The sequence below is a fragment of the Akebia trifoliata genome, chromosome 13 (genome assembly GCF_017979445.1).
Source record: "Akebia trifoliata isolate Shusen 1 chromosome 13, ASM1797944v1, whole genome shotgun sequence".
Taxonomy (NCBI): Eukaryota; Viridiplantae; Streptophyta; class Magnoliopsida; order Ranunculales; family Lardizabalaceae; genus Akebia; species Akebia trifoliata.
In genome coordinates, this window is record NC_141387.1 from 27,035,488 (window position 1) to 27,045,300 (window position 9,813).

Here is a 9,813-nt window from a genome sequence, read left to right on the forward strand (position 1 = left end):
CAATTGCTTTAATTACAACTTGTTTAGTAATGAAATTTCAATATATAATATGAATTTTGAGTTGTTTAGTTTAATTTGGAGCTTGTTTTATGATTTTTGTTTAGTTTTTTATTTTTTTGATTTTTTTATTACTATTTCATTTATTGTGATTGGTGAATTAGAGGACCGTCCTATTGTTTGTTAAACCTCCATATTTGACAGTCATACTCTATGGAATTTTTTTTTTTTTTTTTTTTTTTTGAAGCTTATTCTCCAATAATTTGATAGTTCAAGGCCTTCAAAAAAAAAAAAAATTTACAAGAAAATATTTGACGGGATGGTCCGTCAAATATGGGCTTTTTTCACATAGTGATTGCTACTCCAACTAAACCTCCTCATGTCAGCTCCATCCTTCTCCATACATTTTTTTTTTTTTTTTAACTTTTGAAGCAGAATTGATCTTATTATCATCTTATGATTTTGTTTTAATAGTCTGATCCACATGACAGTCTAATAGTACAACTAATAAGTTTGATGATTCAATTCCTAACTCTCCATCCACAGTGAAACTATGCAAGGGAATTTTTGAAAATTTTCATATATTTTGTGTAAAACTTGTCCATAACATAACTATGAAAGTATTCTCATATTTTCATCCTTAATTATGCATATGGTTTAAAGTTTGGAATGCATAAGTATTCATGGTGCTTTACCTTTTCTAATTGAGTTGCCTCAATTTCATAATTGAATATTCTAAAAGTTTTAAAAATATCATAGGAACAAAATAAGGAATATAATAAGTTGTTATATATATACAAGTTTTACCTTAACAAGATCATACCATTGATATTATTTTATACTTACAACTAAATTCTAAAGGAAAATTAGATTACAATCCTAATTTGAGAGAAATCAATTTTCTAGACTTCTACCTTTGTTTCTTATTCTCAATTTAAAAATGAATTCGACAAACATTGGCTAGATGTGGTTCCCTTGTTCTTGAAGAATAGGAGCTAGAATATTAATCATTCAAATGGATTATATAAATACTTTGCATCCAAATTTTATTGGTGGAAGCAAAGATGTGGAGGTTGCGATATAGCGATTGAGATCTTCAAACATATCTGCAACTATTTCATTGAAGCCAAAGGTGTAACTGTAATTATAATTGCTAAAAGGGTACAGTGTAGAACTTATAAAAAAAAATGGTTTAGTGTATTCACATTTAAATAACATTATATTTCAGAACAGGATTTTGTACCCTCAACCATTGAAAGCATTTTTTGTATGACTCAAGATGGTGTGGATGTTGAAAAGCTGACAATATCTGAGAGGGGTCAAAAATCTTGAACAATTTTTGCCAAGTCTATTGCAAATGGAGTTAAGTCTGACAAGGTATATTTGTTCATCCTATTATCGACATCTTCTCCAATTCTGAATTTTGTTTAATATTTGAGTTTTGTTCTTGATTCTTTGTTAGGTGGCTATGAAACAACTTCTCTCTTGATGATCGTGGCAGTACAATTTCTTGGTCAGTCACCAATTGCACTAGAACAGTTAAAGGTAGCTTCCTTTTTTCTTCTCTTTTATGACTTTTTAGGTTCTATCTCAGGATTGAAATTAAACATAATTTTCTTTTATTATTTTCCATAGTTAGAACATTAGAATATATATATATATATATATATATATATATATATATATATATATATATATATATATATATATATATGGGTCAGGTTCAAGGGCCATGTGAGAAAACATGTAAGAAAACTTTCGGCGGTAAATAAAATTTTAAAATATGGGTTAGAAATTTTAGATTGAGCTGATTTTTTGTGAGGATGATCTCTATGATGGGAAGATCATCCAAAAAAAAAATCAGCCCAATCTGAAACTTCTAACCCCATTAAAAGTGATTTAGAATGTGGACCGTCGATTTTTTTTCAATTTTTATCACTAATTTGTAAATCACTTTTGATGGATTGAGAGGTTTCTGATTGAGCTGATTTTTTGTGAGGATGATCTTCTCATCATAGTGACCATCCTTGCAAAAAATCAGCTCAATCCAAAACCTCTAACCCTTATTTTGAAAAACGAAAGTTTTCTTACATGTTTTCTCACATGGCCCTTGAACCTGACCCTATTATATATATATATATATATATATATATATATATATATATATATATATATATATATATATATGTATAAAGATGAGTATTTGAACTGGGAAGACTATAAGAATATGGAATTCACTCAAAATATAAGAATCTCTCCCTCCCTCTCTCTGTAATTTTGTTTTAATAAACTTTCTTGTCTTTTTCAACGATGGGTGTGATTTTTTTGTATGATATTCTAAATGTAGGTTGTTAATGAAACTCTCAGGTGTGGGAACACTGTCAAATTTGTGCATCGAAAAGCTATCGAAGATGTCAGATTTAAAGGTTTCTATATACATTAAACAAATTAGATACTTTACACATAATAATCTTGCATGCATGAGTTACTTAATTATAAGAAAAATCTGCTTTGTTTACATTTCAAATTATTTAATTCCATGTGGTCGGAAGGCCCTACCAGTATTTAGTGCAGTACATCTAGACGCATCTCTTCATGCAAGTGCACCTGTGTTCCATCCTTGGAGATGGAAAGTAATATTTATTTATTATTTTATAATTTTTTTAATATAAAAGTTAGATTGTTATTTTAAGTAAAATTGCATAAGAAAAGAATCTTTGAATGGTGTTGGTGTGGATCAATATTTTTCTTTCTATGGTGTGCGTCTGCTGAACTATAATGGCTTGCATAAAGGGGGATTAGGACCCCTACATGTGATGGTTTCAATAAGGAAATCTCATGAGTTAATAGCCACTAATATTTTGGGTCGAATGAGTAGGGTGTGATTTCAAATCTTGGTGTTCTTCACTTCATCATCTTGAACTATAATTTTCTTTTTGCAGGTGGTGGACACAGCTGCTTTAAAGATAGAGATAAAAGCTAGGATAAGGATGAAAATGAATAAGTTCTTGACCAAGTAGAACTATGTGGAGAGGGGGAAGCATGGACCTAGAAGAACTATGCAGGATGATTTCAATCATAGCAATAAGAAAATTTATTTTGCCAATCATTTTTAGAATAGTAGGTTTGTCTAATCCGTGCTAGATATCTATTGGGAACTCCCTCTGGTGGCCGACCCTTTCCTTACTCATTAGACAAGCTATGATCTAGCCCGTACACCCAATCCGATTATCAAAGATGGTAGGTTTTGTTTGTTTCAAAGGCTTGATTTGTCTATGCTTGAGACTTTTGTATTCAACAGATATAGGTAGATGGTATATCTTTAAATATCTGAATTTAACTCTTAAAGCTATTCGAAATAGAAGGAAGTGTTATTTGTGAATTAGTTGGTATTGCAATGATATGTTTTGTGTTTGATTTCTAATTAGATTTGACATGAATTGAGTTTCTTTGGTAGTCATGATTTGGTTTCTATGCATGATCTTTGTTTTATGATTTTTTTTCTTGATTTTTTTGTTATTATTTCAATTGTTGTGATTGGTGAATTAGATGACCGTCTTATTATTGTTTGGTAGACCTCCATATTTGACGATCATAGACTATATATATAAATTTTTTTTGTTGAAGCTCATCTTCTAATAATTTGACAGTTAAGGGCTGTCCAAAAAAAAAAAAAATCTTCAAGAAAATATTTGACAAGCATATTTGACGGGCTGATCCGTCAAATATGGTTTTTTTCACATAGTGATATGCCTTCTCAAGCCCATTTGGCCATAACAGACATGCCTCCAGCCCCTAATAGTACACAAATATAAGCCCATATTTGAAGTTTCATGCTGCCCTGTAGCTTTGACCCCATAAACTCTGGTGCCAAGAGATCCACCAATGCCATATAATTCAGTAGCCCAGCTGATGATGCATTCAATAGTCCCACCACGATCAGGGCCGTCGGACTACTATCGCTATATACATTCGATAGACCAATCCCAAGTGCAATCCCAAAAGGTGTTGTGGCTGAGAAGAAGAACACCATGATTGCTTTCATCTTGTGTGATAACTCAGCCTGATTAAGGAAGTTTTTTAAGATAATGTACTAGAGATTCAATGTAATCAAATAGAATTGTGGTTTGGGGTTGGCTTGTGAGAGATTATCACCTGTAATATGCACCCACCAAGACCCATTCCTTCAAAGAGTTGATGGAAGCAAAGAGCAGCGACAAGTGGTCTTATGGTGCATGGATTCTGTGAGGCTCCTAGTGAAAGCCCAATCACTACTGAGTGAACCACAATGCCTAATTCCAATACCTGCAAATGTTACAGACAAATATTGGATGCCTTAATATTAAGGGTTTTGTTAACATGTGCACTAAGGGCACACTTTAAGGTGCATTAACTATAAATAAGCATTTGAGGGTATTTCTGGTAAAAAAAATCTTTTGAGAGCATTTTTGGTAGCTGTGGCAATCTCAACACCACTCGAAAATGAAACGAAGTTAGTTTGGGTTTGGGTCATAATAGTGTCAACCCGTCGAACACGATTATTTATTAATTTTGTCATTAATGTGTAATTTTAAATATATTAATAATTATTTAAGAATTTTTTAAATTAGTAATTTTTCCTAGAATTTCCAATAACTTTTTCATTATTCATTTTTTTATTTTTTTATTATCAAATTCTATCAAATACAAAGGGTGTTTTAAGATATTTTGAAATTAACATATTATTAAACTTTAGTTTTAAAAAAAAAAAAAATATATATATATATATATATATATATAATTTTCTTAATAAGTGATTTATTTATAGTTACATTTTTTATTCTATTTTTTTCATTAAAATCTAAAGGTATGTATGTTTGATTCCTAGTATTGGCAAAATGACCCATAGTTAGATCTTACCAAATTAGGCTATTATGTCTCATGTGATAATAAAATAAACTTTGCTTAGCCAATAATAATAATAATAATAATATCGAAAAATACGTTCCTTAAAAAGTAAGGAAATTTTTTTGACCACGTCACCTTATGGCATCAAAACATGATCTGATGCCACATGATTGTAAAGAACAAAATTCTACGAATTTCGAAAAAAAGTACAAAAAAAAGTTATTTCTCATCATTGAACTTATTTTATGTTTGTATGACTTTATTTTTAATAATGATATTTTATTTTTGATGGTGAAAATAGAACTTAATTTTTTCAATAAAGATTAAAAATTATTAAGTAGGTTATATATATGGGTTCGTTCAAGTATATCTATTTATAAATGAGTTGGATTTGGGTTTGGTAAATTTTTATGATACCCTTACCTCAACCCATTGCCACTCCTAATTTTTTTTATAGAAAATTCAATTTCCAAGGTATATTTAATGAACCTGAATGTGTGCCCTTAGTGCACATATTAGCAAAACCCTGTTGATTAATTGAAAAAGCTGAACAAACTTTCTTGGACATTGGACTCAACACTGCATTGACATGGTAGTGCATAGCGAATCGTAGATTTTTCTCTTGTATCCTGAGAGAAAAAAATCTATGATTCTCTTGTCAGCGCCACGTTCAACATGTCCAACTAAGTCAGTCTAGAACGACTCAAATTAATTATATGTAAGGGCTGCTCTAGCAAAATGGGTATTAACTTTGTAAAAATTTATACATTTGGAAAAGGAAATATAATTACAAAATGGGTATATATCCACTTTTATAAATAACTTTTTAGTCATTATTAGAGATACCCTATGTTTACAAACTGATGGCACGCCCCAATTGACATAGGTATTCTCTAAGAGACTAGCATAAATGACCTAAATACCCCTTATTTAACCTCCCAGATCATTATTGAAAAAGTTTTTTTTTTTCAACCCTTTTATCAACCTTCAAGTCCCAAGACCAACATAGGACTTTATGTGACGTATAAGATGTAAGTTGATGAGCTTTAATATGATGGATTTTCAAAAAAATAAAATAAAATAAAAACAAGGGTTTTGTCTTGAGATTGAAGATAAGGGTATTTAAGTCATTTTACATTAGTCTCTTATACGAAATCTAAATCAAAGGAAGCATGCCTTCATTTTGAAAAGTGTAATGATTTTCTAATTCAATCAGATAACTCAAAAACTCACCGACATGCATATGCAAAGAATCGTAGACTTTTTGCCTCGGGATACACATATCACATTCTCATAAATATGTGCAATTGTCTATCTCACGACAAAATATCTATATATCTTTGCACGGGACACGGCTGTGACTTTTTGAGTTGTACACAACTGACGTGGTAAAGGCATGGAACCACATATCTTTTTTGTGTATCGATGAAAAAAAATCTATGATTCTATGCGCTCGACACATCAGCCGTGTACCCAACCGCGCATTCATCACGACTCCTTCCTATCTTTCAGAATAATAATGATGAATGCACGTGGATTTGATACGCGGCTTATGTGGTAGGGGTACAAAACCGCACATCTTTTCCTTGTGTATCTTGATAAAAAAAAATCTATGGTTCTATGCCATTACCACGTCAGCCAGCGCTCAATCTCAAATATCGATCGAAACCTGAAGGGTGTGTCTAAATCACCCAAAAAGGTGCTAAAAATGTTGGACAAGTAAGTTCAACGAACCTGAGCAACTACACGATATCGCAACACTTGCGAACCATCTTCTTCATCTCCATAATGACCGACCACGTGGCTCTGCCCATTAATCTTTCCCGAATCCCGATTTTCTCTAACAGGTTCAACAACTCGGTTATCGGGTCGAACAGTACTATTCCTACTGTGGTGATAACTCATGACAAATGAATCAACCATTAAAGTCCCAACAGCAGACAACATGGCAACAAATGTTGTGAAAGGAAACTTTCTCCATGGGTTATTGGGTAAACAGTCGGATCTTAGATCATCAAACGAATCGGGTAAAACATGCATGTATCCAGTTGCAAGAATGACTCCAGATGCAAAGGCTTTAACCATTACGAAGAGGTTTCCGTCGGGTCGAAGAGATGGAACCAAACGTGAGAAAAGAGGGAGACAGACACCAATCATGCTAGTGGCCAATATGGAACAGATGGCTATGATCTTGAGCCGAAGCGCCTCGTTCTTGTTGTAGCATTCGCCCATAGATTCAGGTTCACATTTGGATCCGGTTCCTGTTTCGGAATCAGCTGAGATCCGTAATGTGAAGGATAGGAGGAGAGAAATGCAGAGAAAGAGTGTTGTTGTTGGAGTGGTCATAGCTCTGGATTGAAGAATTGTTTGTTACAATCTCTCAAGGTTTTGACTGCCATTTGTTTTCAACGTGAATTGTGAATTCTCTAAACTGCCCCTAGTCTTTTTAGATAATTGATACTCGTGCTAAGTGTTAGGTTTTAGGGTGATTTTACCCTTTCAAGTTTTGGTTTGACAAATGGCATATCCCTTGACCTTGGTCTTTTCTGATGGACATTAAAGAATGATTTGAATGACCTCGTTTTCAATTTCTTGTAAAATATATATATATATATCCCTTGATTCTTTACTTCCCCATACCAATCACTTCGATTTCTTTGGTAATTTTAGTTTTTTTTGTACTACATGTCTTCTTCAATTTTAATATTCTATTTACAACAACTTTCAACCTCAAGGCAAAATAAAATTTTAAGGGAAATATAAAATAATAGGATTTTAGGTGGAAAATAACAAGAATTTTTCATAAATGATTAAGCCAAAGCTGAAAAATGCTGGATTGAAAGATAACGCTGGTTAGTAGATTAAAGGATATTTATCATAGAAATGGAAGACTTGGTGATCTGGATTTTTTCGGAGAAAATTCAATGTTGTTTAATTTATCGCTAAAGAATAAAGATGAGGGCATGGAAGTCATTTCATATTAGTCTATAAGAGAATATCAATGTCAAGGGGCATGTAATCAGTTTAAAAACACCTTGGTTTGTCAAATATTCACCAAAACATGAGATGGTAGGCTAAACCACCCTAGATTTAAGATGGTAACGTTGAGGATGTTAGTGTCAGTGTCAGTTTCGTAGTTTAACTCACTACGGAGGGCATAGTTTTAAACGTGGGATAGGAGGGGAAGGCATGCGTTGGTCTTGCCATGCGTGTGCTTAACATGCATTCCACTCTATTTTATTTTCCAAGTTTTGATGATAATCTTACCTAAAACAAAGGACAGCGTGCTCAGCACAAATGGTTAGGCCTACCAGCACTGGGTCTGACAATTTTGGATGCCAAGTCATCATCCAGCTAGATATAAAAAATCCAACCGACTATTGAACCCAAAAAAAGTAAAGGAAAATGCTGAAATGACAAAAAGCATTGCGAATCTCACGTGAGATGTGCACATAGCCATAGATGTGTTTCCCCGTGATACGAGTAAAAACCATCTAGGGTTATGTATGCATGCCCACATCAAAATTGTGAGAATCACAATAAATACTGTCATCCCAGCAGGACTCAAAAGTTAATTCTGTTGATTATGCTGCTTCAATTTGATTGGACCAATTTGTATTTATTGAAAAATAAAATAAAATAAAATGTGTAAATGTACATTTTATTTTGAGTCATGCTAGGTGTCACAAAGGTGACAAAATGATGTGGTGTCGCACGTATTACCGCAGATGCTTTTTCGTGAGATACAATTAAGAAGCATCTACGGTTATGTGCGTGCCACCACATCATTTGTGTCTCTGTTTGTGTTATTCTAGCATTTTCCATTTTGTTCTTAAAGAAAAATGCTTAAGTAACATTAAAATTGACATCGATTCTCACATTACTGATGTGGATGTATGTACGAAACCATAGATGCTTTCATTGAGATGTGAGTGAAAGCATCTATGGCTATGTGTGCCCTCCACATCAGCAATGTGAGAATTGATGTCAATTTTAATGTTACTCCAGCACTACTCTTTCTTAAATTAGTTTCATTACTTAACCAACTATAAATTATTAAAAAAATTCATCAATGTAAATTCAAATTATATGTTATTTTGGAGGTGTCAATAGGTATATTCCAATTCGATTCCTAAAGTATTTATAATCATAATATATATATGAGGAATGCTAACATCCAAGATCTCATGGAGACGTTAGCGTTGGCCAAAACTTTTTTTTTCCAATAATATTCCTTCTTATTTTGTCTTTTAATGAAAAAGACAAGGGTATGTTAGTTTTTTATACAATAAATGTATTTATTATACCATTAATAAATACGTCTATTATGTTGGTAGTGATTGCCAAAACGTTTATTACAAAAAAGAATTTATATATTTAATTCAAAATGCTTAAATATTCATAACATTTATTATGTAAAAGACTAATTGTAGACACCCCATTTTTGCATCCGCCTGATTAATCAAGTCGTCGACCCGATCGCAAAGGTTCCCAATGATGGATGTCTATTCCAATGCTTTATTTTGTTACCAGATATGTTTCAGAAATCCAGATGAGGTATCTCGAACTGACAAAACTTAGAAACCACGCTACGCTAGGAAAATATGACCCCAGAAACATAGAAATCATCATCTTGCAAATAAAAAAGAAGCTTCACGATAAAAATCACTAAATTACCAAAATACCCCTAACATCAAAACAACTCTAGAGCCTGCATTACGCTTAGGAAAACCCACTCAAACACATAAAACAATAAATCGAAACCAAGTAAACCACTTCGCCAATTTTCACAAAATTTGACAAAATTATGAAAATACCCCTCATAAAGTTCACGATCATTTCATGCAAAAAACTTCATAAATGACAAAAACCAACATTCCCATTGAATTCCTTACGAAAAACTGATTTCAAAACATCTTGGAACATTGA

The 9,813-nt window shown here is 32.5% G+C and overlaps 1 protein-coding gene and 1 long non-coding RNA gene across 2 annotated transcripts; one reads left to right on the top strand and one right to left on the bottom strand.

Moving 5' to 3' along the window:
* Window positions 1–523: 523 nt before the first annotated feature.
* Window positions 524–3,356, top strand: LOC147388157 (uncharacterized). Its single transcript, XR_015171492.1, has 4 exons — window positions 524–1,374; window positions 1,460–1,542; window positions 2,365–2,423; window positions 2,940–3,356. It is a non-coding gene; the product is annotated as an uncharacterized LOC147388157 (long non-coding RNA).
* Window positions 3,357–3,674: 318 nt separating this feature from the next.
* Window positions 3,675–7,346, bottom strand: LOC147388158 (fe(2+) transport protein 2-like). The gene is made up of 3 exons (XM_086421145.1): window positions 6,619–7,346; window positions 4,153–4,302; window positions 3,675–4,060 (listed from the first exon to the last, which is right to left on the bottom strand). The coding sequence occupies exons 1-3, from the start codon at window positions 7,228–7,230 to the stop codon at window positions 3,755–3,757; spliced, it is 1,068 nt and encodes a 355-aa protein (XP_086277271.1). The 5' UTR covers window positions 7,231–7,346; the 3' UTR covers window positions 3,675–3,754.
* Window positions 7,347–9,813: the final 2,467 nt, after the last annotated feature.

Excerpts from the sequence above, each read along its gene's own strand:
- LOC147388158 (XM_086421145.1), bottom strand. The coding sequence starts at position 7,230 with ATGACCACTCCAACAACAACACTCTTTCTCTGCATTTCTCTCCTCCTA. Across the intron at positions 4,303-6,618 it reads GATATCGTGTAGTTGCTCAG|GTATTGGAATTAGGCATTGT; the intron begins GTTCGTTGAACT and ends TAACATTTGCAG. Across the intron at positions 4,061-4,152 it reads TTGGTGGGTGCATATTACAG|GCTGAGTTATCACACAAGAT; the intron begins GTGATAATCTCT and ends TTCCTTAATCAG.